Raw genomic sequence first — 22,411 nt, 5'->3', positions numbered from 1 at the left:
TGAAAGAAAACTCTGTGCCCTGTTGTGATGTTTGGTTGTTCTTGGTCCCTTTCTCTTCACTTGTGGTTTCTGAGTTCTGTAGTCTGCTTTCCTGTGTTTTCACCACAAGGCTGGTGCTTTACATGGATATTCACAGTTCAACTCACAGGGTAAAACAGGAGAAAATTTCCTCCAAAGTCTCTCTCAACAGCTCTGAGGGCTGGAAGTATTCTCTCCCACCAGTAGTTTCAGTGGATGGAATGGACCAGGTCAGAAGCTGCCCTCTGAGCTCTGTCCCAGGGGTCTGGCAGGCAGCTCTTGGAGCAGGCAGTGTCTGTCACATGTGTGCTGGCTTGGCTGGCTGCATCAAATGCCAGCTGCATCTTCTTCATCTCCTTATCTTGGGTAGAAGGAGACATGTAAGCAGATTGCTGCACAGCTGGAGACTATTTTTAAACTGTAATAGTCATTCTTCAAGGTGATATGATGCTGTGGATGCTGTAAGACACACTCCTTCCTTCCAAGGTCCTACATTTTGGACAGTGGGGCTCTTGGCTGGTTCTGCTCTTTATGTCCTTGAACAGGAGCAAAAGGCACAGGGTCTGTGGGTGATCTTTGCCCATGGGGCTGTTTTCCTGGGAATTTCACAAGGAGCAGTAGGGTAAGGGAACTTTCTTCAGGAAGTCCTCTACTGTTTTCAAGCTCTGTGTTTTATTGAGATAAAGAATGTCATGGGTTTTTCTTTTTTTTCTGAACATATCTGGTGAATGATGGGAGAAATGCATTTGAGACACACGTGAAAATTTACTAGAATATTTTAATGCCTATTCATAGTTTTGCCAGATTTGGCATTTTTAGCATGCACGAAGAAGACTTTTAACAAGGAGTTTTTACTTGCTGAAAACATACAAGCCTTAACAGTTCTAGGCATCTTTAATATAATTGTGTGGCCTGGACTTGGAAGCAAAAGGCTGGGGCCAGATGTGCCTTCAAGTTCAGTTTGGCTCTTAATGCATTGTGCAGAGTTAAACCTGGAGCAATCAGCAATAGAGGGAACCTCTCTTGAATGGCAAATCCCACTGGATTTTGTACGTTTGAATTTTTAAATAGGAAAATGACAGTATTAAAAGTTAACATGAAAAAGTTCCTCTGCTGACTAGAAAAATACTCTGTCTCTAATGGATAATTATATCAATGGAACGTTTTTGTTTGGGAAACCCATTGGATAGGGAAACTGGTTGACTTCCAAACCAAATGTGACTCGCAGATTAAAGTTTTATTAGGGATTGTCATTGTTTCCCTCTTGTTTTATGTTTGGGGCCAGATCTACAGAAAAGAGTGGAGAAGTATTTTTCTTACAGTGTTTGTCATTCCACACGTTTTCATTTTTCTCTTCTTTGTTTATGTAAATGTTCATGGTTGTAAAACTATTTAAAACTTCAGCATAAGAGACAAAAGGAGAGCTGATTTTGATAGACTTGTCAGCTAAGGCTGTTCTAAAATGTAATTATGTTGTTTTTATCTAAAGTTTTCAGTGTTTCACTTTGTCAGAAAAACTGCAGAATAGAAAAATGACCTGTGCTAGACTGTGGGCTGTATTTTTGTCTCTGTAAATTATCTGCAATGCTGTTAACTAAAAATGGGCAGTTTCCTTCTGTACAGACAGAGAATATATGTAGGGATGCTTCATTCTTTTTTGCCAGAAGAAGAGGTTGCAGTGGCTGAGATCTTTATTCCTGTTCTGTGCTGTATAACATGCCTATAGAGCAGTGCCAAGGGAAGGTAAATGCAGTGTCTGGGAGCAGTTCCTGCAGTTCAGGGACAGAGGATGGCAGTCCACCTGCATCCAAAGGATGTGTCACAATCCAGCTGTGGCCCTGCAGCCTCAACCTAAGGAGATAAGACAGAATTTAGGACCCTGCTAGTGTTAATTGCATTGGATTAGCCCTTAGGTCAGCTCAGGAACAGGAGTTTACAGGTAGGCCTGAGGAGCAACTTTCTTTTTCCTCCAGAGATTGGTACCTGAGGAGCCAATTACTGGGCAAACACAGGCCTTTCACTACATTGGAAACATCTGTGACTGGCAGCAGAAGCCTCAAGGTGAAAGTCCTCAGGATCTTTCAAAAATTAGTCCATGAATTTCCTTGAATAAAACAAATGCAAAGGCAATTTAAAAGCTATCTGTTAGGATGCCATGTGTACACTCTGTAAAATTTGCTTGACAGTGATTTTTTTACTGTGTAATCAAAGGAATATAAATTAATTTTTTCCATTAAGTAAATACTTTTGTTTTACTTTGTTTTACTTTGTTTTTTAGGTTTGTTTTTTTTTTTTCTACTTACTGAAAGCCTAAAGAAAAAGAAAGAGTCAAGAGAAGAGAACTAAAATGATAGTGGAGAATCCTTTATACAGGGATGCTTTTTATAACCCTGAGGATGATGTAAATTCCAGACTGTCCTTCTAAAGGCCCTGGCTCTTGGGCAGCTCTCACCCCTGGAGCTTCTCTTCTGGTTTGGAGTTCGTTTTCCTGCATACTTTGATACTTTCATCAGTGGCTTAGGCTTGCCTTTTGATAAAAAAGGATTTTGGTGACTACCACTGCTTTTTAGGATGTTGGCCAGTGCTCCAGCAGGATGCTGGTTCCTGTAAAGTGTGGAGAGCTGTTTTATGGGTTTTTTGGAGTTTTTAGACCTTTCTCTGTTATGATGGGTCATGCTTGGGTGTTGGTGTACCAGCATGTCTGGAAGTGACATTTTGCTGTTCCAGTAAAAATTTCCCTCTACTTTCTGTCATTTGATTTCGCACTGGAGGTTTTGGTTTTAAAGATGAGTCACAGGAAACAGAAATCTGGATTTTCCACACAGAAAAGCAGTAGAGTTTTATTTCACTGGCTTGAGCTTTTCCAGCAGCTCTTATGAGGCCATTGTGGGCATCCTATGCAACACTGAGGTGTTTAGGGTTTAGCCTGAGATCCTCCCCATGGCACGGGCTGCTTGGGTGGGTTTTGCATTTTGCTGGTGTATATAAGTAACTATATTTAAAAAGCCACAGCTTTAGAATTCTTGATGTAGAGAACTTGTTTTTGTCATGTGTTACCAGCATACAAGATTAAAAGGAGAGCAGATATCTCCCTTCATGAATTTTGCCTTCAAGCTCATAAGCATGGCAGATTTTCCACTCACGAGAAGTCTCTCTGGGTTCTGTTTTTCAGAAGTGCTAATTTAATCTGAATTTAAGATTAAAGGGAAAAACGACCCACAAATAATACATCCAAGGCTTTGTACATTTTAGCAGCCAATGAAGAATAATAACTGTAAATACAGAGATTTTTGTTAAAGGTCCTTTTTATGTTGTAACTGGAATTTTAAATAACTTTCCTGTGATTTTTCAAAAGTGGTGCTATAATGCATTAGTCCACAGAATGAACCTATGAAGGGAATGGAGACATGATGAACGCTTGAGAATGATGCTATGGGACAGTCTTACTTTGTGCTACAAAAATAGAGCAATCATTTCAAAATAGTTGCTTTATATATAGGTCAGGTTATATCACTTGAGACAGGATTTGACCAACAGAAGTTACTTGTCAGGCTACAGAACATTATAATTCTTATTTAAATGTATATTCTGACTTCATCCATGGTGGTTAGTTGGACTATGTTTTTTGCAGAATTAATATGAAGTGTTAAAACACATTTGAAGGCTATTGCACAGTTGATTCTGTGGCAATAGATCAGGTGATTGATTTATTTATATGTTAACAAATTCTGTTTTTGTCATTGAACCAATTCTCTGCTCTTCCTTTTTCACAGCTCTTGAAAGCCAAGTCAGGCTGCCTTGCAGGTCACTGCAGGCATGTTTTAGATGGCATGTCTGTCTTTAAATCCAGTAAAATTATTCCTAGGATTTTTCCATATGTTACTTGTGTACTAGGCTAAGGTGTGTTTTAACAACTGAACCATTGTTTTTAAATTTGGATATTCACCCTATTTTTTTTTTTAGAAATAGAGGAGAGAGAATATTGTTTCTAATGTGCAGCTGTTACATTCTGTGTAAATAGTGAGTCAGGGTTAGCTCACACAGGTGAAACCTACACCACATAAAGCCTCAATTCTCACAAGAGCATGGCCCCTCTGTGTGGGATTGGCATTTAGCTCTTGTTTGGGGTTTTCAGGATAGCAATGGCAGTGTAGGGCCCGTTCCCCCAGCCCTGGCTGCTCTGGGAGATGGGCTCTGGGCTTTGCTCACCTGTCTCTGCTCCTGCCCTCCCTGCTGGGTGTTCCTCTTGGGGCTGACTGGGCACTGAGCAGTGGTTTTAATCCCTGAAGGTTTGATCTTGCCATAAGCAACTTCTCAGCTCCCCCTTGCTCATCCCCTTGATACAGGGCTGCCTTCCCTTGTACTTCTGTATTTCTCATGTTACAGAGATGATGGCATCAAAACAAAACCTGGATGTCTTCAGCTGAGAAGGGAAGCAGAGCCTTGTCACTCTTTAAGTAGGAGCCTTTTGTTAATATTCTGCTGACACTCTGATTTTTGAAAAGCTTTCTGAGAATTCACAATCATTCACACTTTTATTAGCTTTATCTCTCTTACTTTACTTTTACCAGAGCTTTTAGGACAATGTTATCTATTAGTTGCAAATGAGTTCATCATACTTCAATGATTTGTTTGTCCTTTGTTTGAGATTTGGGTTCTGCATCTTCATCAGAGAATGTTCTGACCCAAATTTCCCTTCTCTCCTCGTTCAGTGAGGAGAGTTTCAACAGGACAGAACCAGGAAAACTACCTTAGTGTCACTGGGTATAATGCAGTTGTATTTTCCCTATTTCAAGGCCATGTGCAGTCTTCTGAAAAACATGGAGGGCTATTTAAACTTCATGTTTGATAATAGATTTGTTTCTCTGAGCTGTGCTTTTGTGCTTGCCTTAATCCCCACTATACTGCTGCAAATTGAGTTGAAAACCATTGGGGTTTTATGGATTTGCTGGTTCCACTGTGTGTATCTGAAAGAGAGATGCTTAATATGCTTAATGCAGTTGTTTATGTTTCTTCTTAGTCCTTTTAATTTTTCTCTTGCGAGTTGTCTTCCAGGCAGTTTTGTTCTTTTATCTGTGCTTTTGCTGGGATCTCATTGCTGAAATGATACAGTGGCTGAATTAATCCAAAGTGTCTCGACACTTGACTGTGAAGGTTTTTGAAAAATTTATTGTGTGTTCTTGGGCATGTGGAGTTTCTGTGATTAATAAAGTGTCTCAAACTGTGCTGATTTTAAAGATTTTAATGCCTACAGGCAGTTTTTTATTTTCTTTTGTCTTTTCTAGTAGGAGTAATCTCTGTTCCCAAAATGAGTTCCCTTTTAGCTTTTCAAAGCTCACTCTCTGAGTGAAAAGCAATGATTGTACATATTAGATGCCACTGTGGTTTATTTTAAATGAGGCAGGGTCTAAGTAGTTTGTATATAAAAGACTGGGGCTTTTGTGGACTTGCTGCAGTGAAATATGAAGTCTTGTAAAATGTAAGTGATCTCCATTACTTCATGGGATTGTTGGATTAAAAGAGCTGGAAACATATGTGGTGTAATTTTGGGTTTACCAACTGTGCACATTAATGCTGAATGAAGACAAGAAATAAGATTCACTGTCTTCCCCTAAGCTGTTTTATGGCAAGAGTCCCAAGGATACCAATAATTCTCTGATCCAGAGAGCACTGTTCTGAATTCCTGAGATAAATGACTGTCATGGAAGGCTTCCCCAGCACAAAAATCTGTCAGCTTCTACTGTATTACAAGTGTTGTTTTGAGATTTGCTGCTGGCAAATCCATGGCAGCTTTCTGTGCCTTGCCCTGGTGTTGACAAGGACAAACAAGTGAGCTGGCTTGGCTTGGGTAAGCAGTGGCATATGGTGTTGAGATCACTTCCCTGAGCAGGTCAGTTTGTGGACAGAAAGCAGTTGGGATTAGATGTGAAACAGAAAAGTGCTAATTTAATGCAGTAGTGAAAATATTGATTTGAATTTGTAAGGCTTTTTATCTTGGAAGGACAGTGCTCTAGAGAAGTGCCAGATGTCTGTGGATTGTGTGTGGCTGATGACATTAACATATGAAGCAGTTTTGCCCTGTGCCTGGGCAGACACGGTGGTGTTCCTGCCCGTGGGCTGGCACTGCTTGGGTCTCTGCCTCCCAGGTGTGTGGCAGAGATGCTGCAGGGCAGGAAGGAAGGTGACCAGAAGGTGCCTTTACCACTGAGCTGATGTAGTTTGTTGCAGCCCAAAAGCTGCTGCCTTGGTGTTTTAACACCGGGGAACAATACTTGTGTGATTTTAAGTCGCTTTTCTTTTTTTTCCTGTGTGTTTTGAGATTCCTGTTTCAACAACTCTATGCTCTATTACACATCCTAATGACAATTGACTTGAATATCAAAGGGCATTCTGGTTATTGTGGTTTGAGTCTGGAGAGACTGAGTCTCCCCATTTTGAGTCTGGGTAGAACCCTAAGGAAAAGAGGCATGTGGGATGATAGAAACGAGCAGTGTATGCTTGCCCTGTGTGCAAGGAGCACTCATAGGGCTGTAGAGAGCGCGTGTCAGCAACAGATAGCTGGGCAACAAAACAGGAGCAGCTCTTGAACTCTGCTTTATGGGGTATAATTTTGTATCATGCCCAGCTGCTGTAGATGAAAGGATCACTGAAACCTGAGGATTTGTAGCCTGTATTCCTGAGGAAATACTTTTTGCCCTGTCTTCTTCTATGCTGAATTTTCTTGGCTGTTATGTTGGTGTTCAGTTCATGTGTGAAATCTGCCAAGCATCTTTTTTCAGTCATGTTGTAATTGCTGCTGCACAGCTTCCCACTCCAGTATTTGTGGGAATCACACAGGACAGAAGGAAAAAACAAACAAAAACAAACAAACAACCCAAACAAACAAATGTAAAAGCAAAGGTCCCCACTCCCTGTGAAAGAATGGCAGAAGCATTCAGTACAGTGTATGTCAGCAGTAGAGCAGTTATCTTTGAGACAATACTGTGGAAATGGGAAGAGTTGCCAACCATTTCTGAGCACAGCTGATAAAATCTGTTTTGAAAATCTGTTCCAGGGCAATTCAGTTGGATTAGTTCATTTAGCTATCGCTGGGTTCTGTAGACAGAAGCAGGACAGTGCTTTACAATCTTACTGCAGTGCTCATGAACCTTGTTGGATAAGTAGCAGTGGGTGGGTGGATCTATGGTATTTATAAAAATCATGCACTCAGGCCATAATTCTCCCCTGTTTAGTCTTTGTGTATTTAAGCCTTGTTTGGTGGCCCTCAGGACACTGATTTGATATAGTTGAAGTCTCCTCTCAGCAGCCCCCAGCAACAGGAGGGAGTTCAGCAGAGCGTGCTGGTTTGTGCTGTTTGTTACCCTTCCCTTTTGGGAATCCCAGCCAGCCTGTGGTGGGCCAGGACCAGCATTACTGCATCAGTGTAGGCACTGCTGGGCTCCTTTTGCATCTTGTCACTAAACAGCCTGGAGAATGAGCAAGATGTGGCTTGAGCAGTTTGTTACAGAGCAGCAAATCTGTCTGCTTGTCCTGATGTCTCGTAGGAACCTCCCCCACTCCCTCCAGACCCAGCACAGAGCCAAGCAATGGGGTAATTAGTGACATGCTGGGAAAGAAAAGCTTTATGTATGCCTGTGTGTTTGTTTTAAAGTAGTAGTATAGTAAATTGATGAAAATAGAAATTTTTCTGTGGTGAGCATTGTAGAGTTTCACTGTAGTAGGAAAATACGATAAAATACAGCAAGTAATTTTTCACTTTGGGAGGAGAAGTGGAAAATTATTGTCATCTCTAGAGCTTGAAAAGGCTCAGATTTGCAGTTGGCATTGCTGTGTTATTGCTCTCAGGCTGAAAATCCTGGAAACTGTTTAAGCAGTGCCATATGTCCTTCTGAATTGTCCAGCAAAAAACAATGAGGGGCAGGGGAAAACCCCTAAAACGATAAAGCTCTTTTCAGAACCACATCTGGACTTAATAAATGCAAGCACACGTTGTATAATTTAATGTATCTGCTTAAATTAGATTCCAAACACAAGAGTACAAGGCCTGCCATGTTGTGTTTGGTGCAAAAAGGATTTTCTTAACATATTTGTTTTCCTCATGTAAGTCTGATTGTGACCTTGTTGAAAGATTTGCTAGCCATGCAGCTAAGGCAGCTGGAAATAAGAAACCTGTTCTCTGCAATATTGGTGTTTAAAGCTGGTAAGCTACCAGGTGTGGTGGTTGTGTGTATTTGTTCTATTTTCTCTTTGAACATGAACACACAAATACTGAAATCTGGTCTTTTTCCCTGGCTCTGATATGGAAAAAGGCCCCAGGCCAATACCTGTGACCTGTGGCTCCTTGGGCAAGGGCTGCTTTTGGCAATTGCCCCAAAATGAGGAAAACCTTTAAAAAAGTTCACAGCTTATGAGCCAGAAAACAGGCAGACAAGTAGGCTTTGCCCCACTCCTGGAAAGGGGTGGGAGGGTTGGCTATTTCTGTCCACCTCTGTGAAAAACAGCTGAGGAGAGCAGTTTATTTATAGAGTTCTCAGTTATCCATAGGAACATGTGCATCTCCAGTGGAAATCTTTGGGGATCTGAAAACTAAGAAGGCTGAAAACTCCAATGGCATTAGACTGAAGAATTAGCTTTTGGCTGCCTTTCATGTAAGAAAGTGACACCAGGATTGATTAGAAAAGCCAAGATGCACTTACAAGTTATAGTTGCAATTGTATTATGATTATTCTGGGGAGAAAGCAGAGTCTGGTGAGAAAACTCATACTGGGGTGTATCTGTAGACTTCCATTTCACTTGTGCATGGCAGGAGAGCAGTGTTTTTTGTTTATTTTTTTTTTTCCCTTATGTCCTAATGTCTGTGATTTTCTTCAAAACATGCACATTGAAAATCTAAATACTCTAGAGCTCACACTTGTTCCCCTTAATCAGATCTGTCTTCCACTGGGTTGGCTGAGGTACATCTGCAGCCTCCTAGTTTCCCTGAGTTCCCATTTTCTGTCAGTGAACATATATATAGGATGCTTCGGAAAACTTATATTTCCTACACTTTAAACAGAGAAACAGCAATTTTATTTCAAACTTCCCCTGGATATTTTTCCAGTTGGAGGAGGGTGGTTCCTTGTGTTGGCTGCCCTGCTCCCACCTCCAGCATGTTTTGGATGTGGACTAACTGTAGCTGAGTTCTCCAGGTGGAGAAGGGCAGGAAGGGACCTGATGCTTCAGGCTCTGTGGTGACTGAGTCTGCAAGGCTGAAAGAAAAGGGAAATCCACCTCTTGTCTTGGTTAAATCACAAGAAGTAGTTGGGGGAGGAAATGGGACTGTTATTTCTGTATTGTCACTATGAAACTGAAGATGTAGTTTGAGGAACTATATGAGGAAGTACAAACATAGCACTTAGCAGAGTTTTAAAAGCAGCATTTTTCTAATATTGATCAAGTAATGCAGAAATTTACCCAACAAAGATGAGTGAACCAAAATGGACACACACCCTCCTCATCCACCCAACTCCCCAACTATGCGAATTTAATCAGTTTCTCTAGACGGACTAAAGTTACTCTCTCTGTAAGAAATTGAAACGTGGTGTTTTATTTCACAATGCTGCAGCATTCCTCATGGTCTTCCAAAGTAATTGTTTTTTTTTTTCCTGTAGGAAGGGAGATGTCCATGTTTATTTGATAGGATCAATAGAACTGTTCTAGTGTGCTTTAATTCCTGGTGTCAAAATATGCTGTGCTGAAGGCCGTGGCAGAACTGTGTCTCTGCAGTATCAAATGCAGGTGTTCAAGGCTGCTGTAGCAAGCATTTTTCAGCACTTCTGATTAGAAATACTGCCATGAAAATAATATTTATTCAATGATATCTGCTGCTTGTTTGCTACACCTAAATACTCTTTGTGAATATTTTTTTTTAAGTTTGTCTTAGAAGTTGACATGTAGGCTGCTGGCAATAGGGTTGTGCTGTAAGTCTGCTTGAGAAATCTCTAAATTACTATGATTTCTTTTACAGAATGAAAAGCAGCAGCAGCAGTCACAAAATTGAGTGGGTGAAATAGGTATATGTGTCTGGGCATGTGTCAGCCCATAACTCACTGGTGCTGAGTGTTTGCAAACTGTTGGAACCTCCGAGGGGATCTGTAGTCTCTGTTTGCTCCCATTTGGCTGCTTGGTCAATCCCATGAGTTTGGAAGTTCCTGCCCTCTTCCTTACTGATGCTGATGGGTCTGACTCATCCATTTTCAGAGTTTGGGTAGGTAACATTTCCAGAGTGTGAGGGGGGCAGTGCTCACCTCTGCTGCCCTGCCACAGCTGCAGTGAGAAGGTTGTACCTGTGTCACCTTGGAATGCACACAATTGTTGGGTTGAAATACTGTGCAGAAATTACACTCCAGGGCAGAAATTACACTCCAGGGAGCTTGCTTTATCTTCTCAGGGGTTTGTTAAGGCAGAGCATTTCACTCTTGCTATTCCAGGTTAAATTTAAGTGTGTGCCCTTTTACGTCCCCCACTGTTCTCTCTGTTACTCAACTCCCACATAGCTCCCTTCACTTTTTTTTTTTTTTTTTTTTTCTCCTTTGTAGTTGTAGCTCAGAGAATTTAGCAGTGCTGTGGGAAGAAAACCTTGAAGCTCAGAGCCTGTTCTGTAGTCAGAAGAGGGCTGTGGCTGCCCATGAACACATCTGTGCATGGAGGATCCCTTGTCCCCTTGCTCCTCAACAGGCAGGACACACAGCAAGAGTGGAGAAAATGCAAGGGCAAATGCATGGGGAAGCAGAGTTGAGGTGAAAAAAGTAGTTAAGGGATTGACACTGAAAAGACACTGGGGATTGACACTTCTTCATAGGTTCAGTGTGGACAGATCTTACATTAAAAAAAATCCTCTTCAGGTTCTGTAGAGCAAGAGGCTTGATTTAAAGTAAAAACTACTGCTTTTTTTTTTGTTTTGTTTAATTAAGCCACACATTCTAATAAACTAAAAGCCAGTGAAAATTTAAGACTCTGAAAGTTTCACAGCTCCATTTATATTTTGCATAAATACCAAATCTAAAGTTAGAAACTTATGTTCACGGGCTTAGAAAGCCTTTCAAAAGACTTTTATGGTTATTTTTTTAATAGGATTTGGTAGTTTGACTAGTGTGAGGTTAATAAGCCTTTTTTTTTGTTTGTGTGATTACTCAGCATTCAAATACAGCACATTAGTGATTGTGGCCTTATGCATTATGGATGAAGGCCCTTGCTGTTAATACAGATCTTACCTTTGAGCCAGTCAAAGCCTTTATTTAGTGATACAAAAGAAGAAAATGAGAAGGGTGGGTTGTGTGTCACACAGGCACATTTGAACTTCATTAATACCCAAATGTGCATTTGCAATCCAAGGCAGAGCTCTAAAACTGATCCTGGGGGTGTGCTGCTCAGGGATGAGAGTTGGGTTTTCCAGGACCACACCTGGGACTTGCAGGGGTCAGACCCAGTGACACCTTCAGTGTTGCATGATGTGCTCTTCAGCCCATGTGTGCCTTATATGTTTTTTCCAAATTGTTTGCTTTTTAGATTTTTTCCAGATTGTTTCTTTACCTTTTCTCCCCACCTCAGTTATTGCCAAGAATTCCTTGCCTCTTTTGGGTTGTTGTTCTGAACAGTACTCCTGTTCTAGCTTCCATTTTTTTCAGGGAGAGAGCAACTGGAAGAGGAGCTGGGATGTTTCACCTGAACAAAAGGAGGCTCAGGGGGACCTTATGTCTCTCTACAACTTCCTGAAAGGAGGTTGTAACCAGGTGACAATCAGTCTCTTCTCCCAGGTATCAAACAAAAGGACAAGAGGAAGTTGCCTAAAGTTGTGCCATGGGAGCTGTAGACTGGATATGAGGACAAATGTGTGGATATGGCATTTGGGGCCAGGTTTTAGTGGTGAACAGGTGGTGCTGGGTTAACAATCAGATTCAATGATCTTAGAAGCCTTTTCCAACCTTAATGATTCTATGAATCTGTGAAGCTGACATTCCTCACAGGCTTTCAGAGGCCTGAGTGTTCTGCTCTGTGCTAGGCAGCCTTGTTACTGCTCTGGTAGGAGCAGAAAGGGGTGGGGGGAAAGGTGGAAGTGGATAAATAACTTTTTGTGCTCTCTGACATGTGTGTTTGCTTTTCTTTACCCATCAGCATAAGGTTACTTACAGTGGGGTTGCTGTTTTTCGTTTCTTCTGTGTGGCTGCATTTCTGTTTGACTGTTTTAAATGATATGTTTGCATGGGGCTGAAAGAACCTTCTGTATTATAAAAGCTGAAAACTTCCGCTCTGTTAACTCAGAAAATGGAGACTAACATGGCTACTTGTGCTGCTGCTTCTCAGGCTGTTTGGAGCTACAAGGGAAAACAGCAATGGAAACTGGTTTTATTGCCTGTCTTTCTGGTTCTAGGTAAATGCTGATTCTTTTTCATGGATAAATGTGTTTCTTCTTGGTAAACAGTGTTGCTACCTTTTGTATCTCAAGCTGAAAGTAGGACTGCAGGAGGGAGAGAAATTGATAATGAAGTGATTTAGTGTTTAATTTGTTGTTCTTTCTGCATGAATTGTACTGTGTTTTGTGTTTGGTTTTCTGCTGTGCTGAATTCTGTCAAATTCATGTCAGTTTTGTAGCCCTAATGTGTATCTAGCTCCCTGCTTAGGCTTCTGAGCACAATAGCTGATTTGGTAAACTTGACATTTTTCCAGAGGGGATTAGTTGCTATGTAGGAATTGTTATGATCATTCCACTGAAAGCATTTCTGAGCACTTCTCTTTCTTGCTTGGAAACGACTTGTCTAATATTTGGGGGGTTTATATATTTTGTTGCATTCAGGAGCTTATGAAGGGGGAAGTATGGAAGTCAGACAATTAACTTTTTGCTGTTTATGTAGGTCCTAATTAATGTACACTGGAAATAAAACCATACTCATAGTGTTTGAGATGGCACTGGGTTTGTTCTTAAATACATTTCTTAGTCAATTTATTGACTTCATTTTAGAATTTGGTCTTCAGTTTCTGTGGTATGATTTACAATAAAGATCCTGGAGCTTTTTTTGTTTAATTAAACTTAGTATCAGAATTTGGATTTTATTTCTTTTGAATTGTGTTGACTTAAAACAATAATTTGAGTTTGGAGCTGCAAGAACTCTTGGAGTGATTCTAGAGAATTATTTAGGTCTGATGTGGTGTGATCAGTGCCTCTCTGTCTCAAAAGGCAGCAGTTGCTGTTTGACTGTTCCATCAGGTCTTATTTTGTCTGATATTAGCCCATGTATTTCGTTTTCCTTCATGTTTCAAACAATTTTAAACTGGTGGGACCTTGGGAAGAGTTCCATTGAACTCTTTCCTTTTATTGTTTCTGTAACTTACTACCTTTTTCCTCACTATAACTTCTTCAAAATTATTGCTTCAAAGTAGTTTTTATGTAGCTTCTTTAGTTACAAAAATAAGTTTATGAATATTGGGAAATAAAAATGTGTTCTCTTTCCATTTCTGTTGTCAAGCTACATCTGTAATAATATGTGCATATTCTTTATAGTTTCAGTGTTGGCAAAGCTTCCAGTCAGATGATGAAATATGTTTCAGATCTATTTTATTAACAGCTGTGGTAAATGCACATCAAAATCATCTGTTACATTTCTGGTTTACATTGTTGTATTGCTGTCTTGTGAAACATGAGCTTTGAAAGGCACAGCAGTGGAAAAATCCTGCTGGAAACCTCTCTTAATCATAGATTTAAGTATAACTGTGTGCACACTGGCAGACTTCTGTTTTGGGCAAGGGCATGTTGCTGTGAACTAATAGAGAAATTCACATAAAATACTGCTAAGCTGTGAAAAACAATGTGAAACTGTGTAGCAGTATTCTGACCTTGTAATGATTTACAGCTGGAAGAGCAGAACTGAGTATGGAAAAGAAGACAAATTTCAGCTTAATGTGAGAGGCTTTTTAAAATTTATTTTTTTATATTTTTTCCCTTTCCTCTCTGAGCTGTATCAGTTCAATACTGTTTGTAGTTTTGCCCCTTACAAATGGACCAGAAAACCCATGTGAGAGACAGAGGTGGGATTGAGGAGGACTTTGAGTAGGGAAATACTTGGATACAGAGAGACAGCTCTTCTTCAAAGAGCTTTAGAGAACTGCTCTGTGTGAGCAGCTTCTGTGCAGGGAGTACAGAAATGAAGGACCTAACTGAGCCTGCTGTGCAAAGGGAGCTGGAGAGGATGAGGTGTGTGTGAAGCAGGACTGGAGAGCAGGAAGTGGGATAAATGGACACAGCAAGGGAGCATGAGGGCCAAGTGCTTGGAATGAGAAGGGAGGGAGAAAGGAGAGAACATCATAAATACAGGAGGCACATGTCCAGGGAATGGTAGGAGATGAGGGAATAATTGAGAAACAACTAAGAGCATGGAAAATACCTCTGTTGTTTCAGCAGCCAGAAATGCAGAGAGGATGTGTCCCTGGGGATCCTCATCCCAAAGCTCTGAAAGGGCAGGAATGTTCCAGCTTCTGAGGAGCTGGAACAAGGGGAGAGGAGGACTAGTGTGGCTGGATGGGCTCTTCAGGGTGACTGTGGGCAGGCAGCTCCAGCTGGGATTCATCTTCTTGTGTTGTCAGTCTTCCCTGTTGTCCCCCTCATCCCTCCTATCCCCATTCCCTCAACTCTGAAATACTTGTTATTTTCATGTATATGCATCTGGTGGAGATTTTTAGGAGACTGCAGACACTGGTGCCCTGTTCATGTAATTCCTTTTTCTATTTAGCTACATTAAATAGATGACTCATGTGTTTGCATAGGTAGTTTGATTGATTGCCATTTTCACCCAATGTGTGTTATTTCTAGTGTGTTAAAAGCAAATATTGCTTATCATGTCTTTTCTTCTTCCTTATATAAGCCAGGCATATTCACTGTACAATAAGGACAAGTTTTACCAGCTATGATGTGAACTATTGATATTTCTACTATCTGAGTCCATAGAGTTGTTGCTATAACCTTTTCTGGCTTGGAAACTTGGCCAGTAGAACATACCTGTAATTTGCCATTTGTACTGTGGACAGCTGCTGTCTGTAGTGCTGTTTGTTTGCAGAGTCCAGTCACTGCTGTGTGACATTCTTGGCTTTGGGATTTATACCCCAAGTACAAATGTGCTGCAAAGCCCAGATTTCCCAGCCTCTGATGGATGTTGCCAAGGCTCTGGGTTACTGCCAGTTCCTTGGGCAAGGGTTTGCAATGTCTCACAACAATGTGAGTCTAAGCAAGGAGCTAAAAAGTGAATCTGGTAGGTAAAGGCTGAAATGGCAGCTGAGCTCCACAATTAAAGTGCCTAAAGTCAAAATTACAGTTTAATATTCTCACCAAACGCAGCTGAAAGCAAAATCTGAAACATCTTAATGAAGAATTTCAAGTCACTGCACTTGGCAGGTATTGGCCTTGTCAACAGCACTAGCAAGGCTATGGAAAATGTTGGTTTCTGGTTTTGGCAAAGAGTAACCATATAAAAATATTTGAAGTGTAATGTATTGTAGTGTAAGGATGAACAGTGTGTGTTTATTACTGGCTATGTGTTCTTAAAATCTGTGTGTTTTGCTTTGGTTTGCTGTCTTCATTGGTTTTCCTGGTCTGTACAACTATTGTGGAACAAATTCACCTCTGAAATTGGAACTGGGAGTCAAGATGAAACTGAGGAATTGACCCAGAAAATTTAGTAAAATTTTGCTCTGAAATTTGTCCCTTCCCTTCCCTTCCCTTCCCTTCCCTTCCCTTCCCTTCCCTTCCCTTCCCTTCCCTTCCCTTCCCTTCCCTTCCCTTCCCTTCCCTTCCCTTCCCTTCCCTTCCCTTCCCTTCCCTTCCCTTCCCTTCCCTTCCCTTCCCTTCCCTTCCCTTCCCTTCCCTTCCCTTCCCTTCCCTTCCCTTCCCTTCCCTTCCCTTCCCTTCCCTTCCCTTCCCTTCCCTTCCCTTCCCTTCCCTTCCCTTCCCTTCCCTTCCTTCCCTTCCCTTCCCTTCCCTTCCCTTCCCTTCCCTTCCCTTCCCTTCCCTTCCCTTCCCTTCCCTTCCCTTCCCTTCCCTTCCCTTCCTTTCTCTCAAGATAGAAGACTAATGGGGTAAAAATATGTACACTTTGCCTTCTCTTTTTCACCTCTAAAGCTTCTGATTACAATTCCAGAAAACACAATAGAATAGAGGCATTTGTTATTTCAAGTGTAGTCTAGTAAGACTCATAAATTAACTGATGCTGTCACATCAAGACAGGATCATTATAACTCTGGCCTTACATTTAGATATACTTTCAGCTACATGTCAGAAGACCTAGTGGTGGCATTTTTGTTAATTTCTCCTCTTTGTGTATTTACTGAATTTCTTTCTGTTTTGCATTTTTTTGGGTAGTCTCAGTTTCATTCCAAAAAATACATTTTTTGTGCCTTTTTTTTTTCCTTTAAATAAGCCAGATTGTTTAAGATTGACAATGTGGCCATGTAAGGACAGGGAAAATGATGAATAATCCATTCCTTCAATCTTGACTACTTTGTTTTCCCAGTGGTTTGTGGTGCCTCATCATAACTGTGCTGTGTCTTTTGCTGATGTGCTTCAATGTCAGTTTTTAAGTTAAAATGATGAGAGACAGCCAGACCTATTGTGATACTTTTTCTGTGGTTCATGCTGAGAGACTGCTAGAAAAAGCAAGAAGAGTGCAAAACCCAGAGTTGTTCTACCTCCAGGTCTGTTCCTGAAGTCTCAGCCAGAGATCTTCTGGGCTATGTAAATCAGAAAAAAATTTAATCAAAACCAAGTTGTTGCATACTCTTGAGAGACATCCTTTCACGAAACCACAGTCTTTGTACATAATTACTTAAAAATAATGATAAAACGTCACAATCCTCTGTGTCCCTAAAGTCTCCTGAAATTGCATGGTGTATGTGTTGTGTGTTTCAGTGCATTTGATCCCAGTAAACCCTGTCAGGGAAGATGGGCTGAACCCTAAGAGCCGGAAGAGAATAATGCCAGATTTGCTGACGGAGCCTCCTGCCATAGACCCCGTTTATGAAGCTCAGGTGTACTGCAATGTTCCCACCATTGCTGAGCGCAGCATGGAAGGTGAGCTTTGGGAGGGCAGACTTCAGGTTAGCTGCTTGTTTCTTTGTGCTGTTATTAGAAATGATAGCTCTGTGCATTGTCAGTTCATTGCTGCTTGGGTGAGGTGCAGCAAATGCCAGCTGGTCACTGAATTACATTACATTGTTCAAAACATGCTGCTGCTCTTTCCTTCCCTTTGTATCCTCTTTGTTCTCTTGAATTTTGGAAATTGTTCTGTGTCCAGCCAATAGTCAGCTACAGGTCTAAAACTGAAAGGGTTGGGAGAGGTTTACATGTTAAATATTTGAATTGTAATTCTTGTTACGTGTCAGCTGCATTTCAAACGGTTGACTTGGAATTCGGGAAGAAAAACCCCACAGAAGTAATTAATTTTGGAATTCTAAGCCATTAGACATGGTCAGCTAGAAGGCATATTTGCATTCTTTGCTCCACAGCAGCTGCAGCAAGTTTGAATGAAGTCCTTCATTAGCATATCCTACTAATGGTTATCAAATAAATCGCAAACTAGTATATCAAAAAGATCCAGATTAGACATGCTGCAAAATCCATCGTTATGATGGGCACCAGAAGAGAGGCATTATACAAGTGTAATAACCTTATTATGTTGACAGAGTTCAGTGCTTGAATAATGCTTTGTGTGTTTGGTGGGCTTCAGATGTATTGTGGAGATGTGCTGAGAACCTCAGTCTTGTATAACTTGTCTTGCAGTCTGAAGTGAAATCTTTCTTGGGTTGCAAATTGTAATTTCCTAGGGGTGTTTTCTTTCATTGCAATACCAAAGCAAGCTAATGATACCTGCTTTTTTTTCTTTTTATGAAAGAGAGTGGATGCAGGTAACACTTTTTTTGTTGTTGTTGTGTTTTGTTTTCCCTTTCTTCCCTTTAGGTCATGCCCCTCATTATTTTAAGCTGGTGTCAGTTCAAGTGCTGATTCGACACGGCGACAGGTATCCTCTGTATGCCATTCCCAAGACAAAGAGACCTGACATCGACTGCATGTTGGTGCCCAGCAGGTAAAATTCTTGGAGTCTGTCTTTACTAAGGCCTTTTTTTTGCTTGAGAATATTTTTTTCCTCTTCAGGAAACAATTTGTGCAGCCTGAAGTACATTGTGACTTCTGACTATTGTATATTGCCATGGTTTAAAAAACCAGCCCCTGGATCAGTGGTGCACAGTATTTGCTTTGAGACAAGAACTATTACATGTTACCAGTTCAGACCAGAGTAAGCTCTTCATATTTCTTTAAAAAGCAAAAGCTATTTACTTGGATATTTAGGTTGCCATTCCTCTTATCTCAATTTCTACATTTTGAACATAAGTGCATTGTTTGAGATGATCTCTTCCATTTCAGCTCAGCATGCTTCCCTTCATCTGAATACAAAAAGCTCTCAGGCAGTTCAGCACTACCATAAGAAAATTGATATTTGTCTTTTATATTATTTTTTCTTTTACTATTCAGAAATAACTATCATAGTTTTCCCTTAATGATTTGCATCAAAATTCAGGAAAAAATGGGAGTTGTACATTTAACTATTAAAATACAAGTTAACAGAAAGTGCTACTGTTTCTACTTGACAACTGCCCTTTCCTTTAGTTTCCTCTCTCTGTTTAGACCTGTCACAAGTTAGTTATTTGTGTCTAAGTGCCACTGAAACATCATTTTCCTTTCTGTTTCAGTATAGTGGTTTTGTCTAACATCATGTCTTTGTAGGTTGCTGAAAACCTACTGCTGTTTTCACACCTGAATCGCCTTCAGCTGCAGATATGATCTGTACTGCTTCTTTGTGGCAGAACCTTCCTTTTTGGTTTAGATTCTACTCACTGATACAGAATTATATTATACAGCAGTAGAAAAAAACAGTGATGATGTAATTTCCCAGCCTTTGCCATGGCTGGTTTGATTACATGTAAGTGCTTTTACATAGGACTTACCAGTGAACCTACTGAATACTTGAAATTAAGAGAAAAATAAGATACATTAGTAAAACCTCTGGGCAAATCTACCCTTTCATGCTGCTGTCCCCTCAGCAGTGTCAGGTGTGGAGATTTCCACTGAAATGGCTGAGGTCTGTGTATGTGTGTTGTGTTCCTGCATACATTGCTGAGGAAAAGAGACACAGTAGGTACAAAGCAGTGTAGATGGACCACAAATGCCTTTTTCCAGAATGGCATGGCATCTCCTCTGTCTTTAATTCCACACCAGAAAAGCAAGAACATTATTTCTTTACTCACAAATGGCTTTACTCTGTTGTGCTGGAAGTACATTTCACCTTAGTTCCTGGGAGGATCATGGAGCAGATCTTCATGGAAGGAATTTTTAGGCAAGTGCAAGATGTTGGTTGGAAGGGTGGGCTGTTCAGTGGGTGAGGAATTGGCTGAATGGATGCAGAGGTGATGAGGAGCTCTGGGTCCATGGAGGCAGTGATGAGTGGTGTCCCTCAGAGCTCTGAGCCAGTGCTCTTCAGTAGCTTCATTGCTAACATGGACAGTGGAATTGAGTGCACTCTCTGCCAGTTCACAGTGACAAGAAATTGTGTCCAGCTTGAGGAGTGGGTCTGTGAGAAACTCAAGAGGGTCATGAAGCTCAGGAGGCTCACCTAGCTCAGGGCAGCCTCAGACATGGGTACAGACTGGGAGGGATAACTGAGAGCAGCCCTGCAGGGCCTTGGGGGTTCTGGTGGATGGAAACCTGAGCACAAGTCAGCAGTGTGTGCTGGCAGCCCAAGGGACAGACATTGGCTGCTGCTTTCTGTGTTCACACTTCAGCTTCCACCAGAATGCCTGTTTTGTTAAGAGGGGTCACCCAGGGGTCTGGCCCAACATCCTTAGGGAGAAGTTGCATCTCCTTGAGAGGTACCTAGCCCCAGAAACACTCTGTGCTCACTGCAAACTGAGTGGCTTCCTGAAATGAGATTTACATTCCTGAGATTGCAGAGAGGAGGCCAGACTTAGTTATCTCTGCCATAGAGTAGCGTGGGAGTTATTTTAATAAAAAATAATTTTTGTAACAGGATGGAAAATTAATTGCTTGCTAATAGCTATGATAACATTTTTAATGACCTACCTATAAGGACTCAGATTATTTTCAGCATGAAATACTAAGTAGAGAAATATGATCCAGATTTCTATTGGAGTTCCTAAAGGTTCTGATCTTCTGGTCTTTCTTAATATCTGTCATGTTAAAATGAACATGAGAAAGCTCTATTGAAATGCAAGTGACAGTGTTATGTTTCTCAATATTAGTGTGGCACATGAGACTTCAGTTTTGTATTTGTCAGAAAAGCTTTTATAGCTGTTTCCACTTCAGTTTTGGGCAAGGACTACAACATGAAGGCCCTGGAGTCAGAAAAGCTCCCCATAAAAGGCAAGGAAGCAGTGTGGCTTTGATCACATGCTGGTCAGGGAATGCCCAAGTGGAGCAGTTGAGAGGGCACAGCCAGGCTCTGAGGAGGCCAGAGGGGGTACCCATGGCTCTCACTGATTTGTGAAGCATTAGAGCATCACTGTGTGAATGACACATCCCTTACCACTCACAGTCACTGAAAGACCTTGTCTCCTCAAGAACAAAATTTCTGTAAAAGAGCATCTCCTCTCCTAATTTAGGGCAGCAGAAAGATTAAAGGAGTTGGCTCTGCACCATACTGTCCAGATGTGTTAAAGCTGACCTTAATGAATAAAGCTAGAATTAAGCCATTGTTTTGAATGGAACATTCATTACTTCAGCATCAGGAAGTTATTTGCTGTGTTTGGCTGTCAGGCTTATATTCCTTTGTGATGTAAATTTGGTGCTTGGTTGTAAATGTATTTATGTGGGGAGTGTGACAGGGTCTGTAATCACTGCCTTTGAACTGAGGGTTTCTTGCTGCTGTACAGTTGAGTTGAGATGCCTGATGGAAAGTCTGGCTTGTTTAAGCTTTCTGGACTTACAACATCAGATAAGCAAGCTGCTCATATGCAGGCTGCTCTTTATTTGACTTGGCATTCAGCTGATTGAATTCATTAATTAAGCAGATTATGCCACAGCCCCATGGACTTCTAATGGATATGCAAAATAGCCTTGAGGTCACGCTTGGGTTTTGTGAGTTATGGATTGTGACATATAAGTGTGGAATGAATATAAGCAAATGGATTAAATGCTTTGGAGATTTCTTCCATCTAAAACTTCAATTAATATTATTGTTATCATTTTTATTGTACTGGATGCAAATTTCCGAAGGGAGCCAAATATTGAATACTTTTTTTCCACAAGAAAATTACTTGAATGATGTTATGAAAATCCTTCATTGTAGTGTTTGCTAATGGGGAAAATAAATTAATCCCACACATTTTTTTCCCTATGTAGTTCGCATTTATAGTGTCAAAAGTAAAAAATATGCAGTGTTTCTTCACTGAGTTTGTACATGAGAGAGAAGAAATGCTTTTTGGAAGATGCTAAAATGATTTCAGAAGACTGCTATAATTTGATAGTAAGCTGGGTTAATTAGCATATACTTGAAGACATTTTGAGAGGTGTTGATGTTAATCATAAGAAGCTTAGTAACAAATACCAAAATTTTAGGTTCAATATGCACATGTTTTGAAACTGCCACAAAAATGAGCTGGGAGGTGGGAGATGAGACAAGTATCATACTGAGAGCTAAAGGGAGGGTGGATTTCACTTGGAGTGAGGTCAAAGGGGGATCCAGACCAGAACAGATGAGGAAGGGTCTCCTGAGCCTCTGCTGACTTTAGAGACAGCAGTGTAGTAGCTGAACTACAGAGCCATGGAATGGTTTGGGCTGGAAGGGCCTCACAGGTCCTCTCATTCCAAGCCCCTCCAGGGGAGCACTGTGGAGTTTGTTACAAAAATGTACAAGCTGTGAGACCTTTGTGAATAAATAATCCCCAACAGTACGACTGCTGCCTTAGGTTCTCTTTTGTAGACTACACTGATCTGATGTTGGGTTTAGTGGCTCTTTCCATTCATTTGTTTTCTAGAAATGCACACAGTGTAGTCCTTTGATCTCACACTTCTTTTGGCCTACTTGAAATTCACAGAAAACACATGTTATTTTTGCTTGAAATTCTGAAAACTATTTTTTGCATTTAAATGAAGAGAAAGGGACTTGCTCTTGGTGTAGTTTGCAGGGAGAATCTTGTGTTGTATGATTACAGAAATGTCATGTTTGTGTGTCTGTAGCCTGATGGGGTCACATTTACTCACTCAGTGATGCACTGAGGGCTCTGCAACTCCTTGTGAGAAGCCTGCTCCTCTCACCTTTTGCCATGCATTTTTGTATCAACTCCTCAAGGAAAAAGGAAA

The 22,411-nt window shown here is 40.9% G+C and overlaps 1 protein-coding gene across 3 annotated transcripts in view; it reads left to right on the top strand.

Annotated features, from left to right (window-relative positions):
• The window catches only part of PXYLP1 (2-phosphoxylose phosphatase 1), a 47,008-nt gene that overhangs the window by 17,637 nt on the left and 6,960 nt on the right, over window positions 1-22,411 (top strand). Inside the window, exons 1-4 of one of the 3 annotated variants that reach the window (XM_079315073.1) lie at window positions 11,691-11,813; window positions 12,292-12,427; window positions 16,949-17,110; window positions 17,996-18,122. In XM_079315073.1, coding sequence (XP_079171199.1) covers window positions 11,751-11,813; window positions 12,292-12,427; window positions 16,949-17,110; window positions 17,996-18,122 — 488 coding nt within the window. In that variant the 5' untranslated portion in view covers window positions 11,691-11,750. Of the gene's footprint in view, window positions 1-11,690; window positions 11,814-12,291; window positions 12,428-16,948; window positions 17,111-17,995; window positions 18,123-22,411 lie in introns of those variants that run through there. The other 2 variants (XM_079315072.1, XM_079315071.1) reach the window with 2 other exon arrangements.

Source organism: Erithacus rubecula (assembly GCF_903797595.1).
Source record: "Erithacus rubecula genome assembly, chromosome: 11".
NCBI lineage: Eukaryota > Metazoa > Chordata > Aves > Passeriformes > Muscicapidae > Erithacus > Erithacus rubecula.
This window is presented reverse-complemented; position numbering and strand designations above follow the sequence as displayed.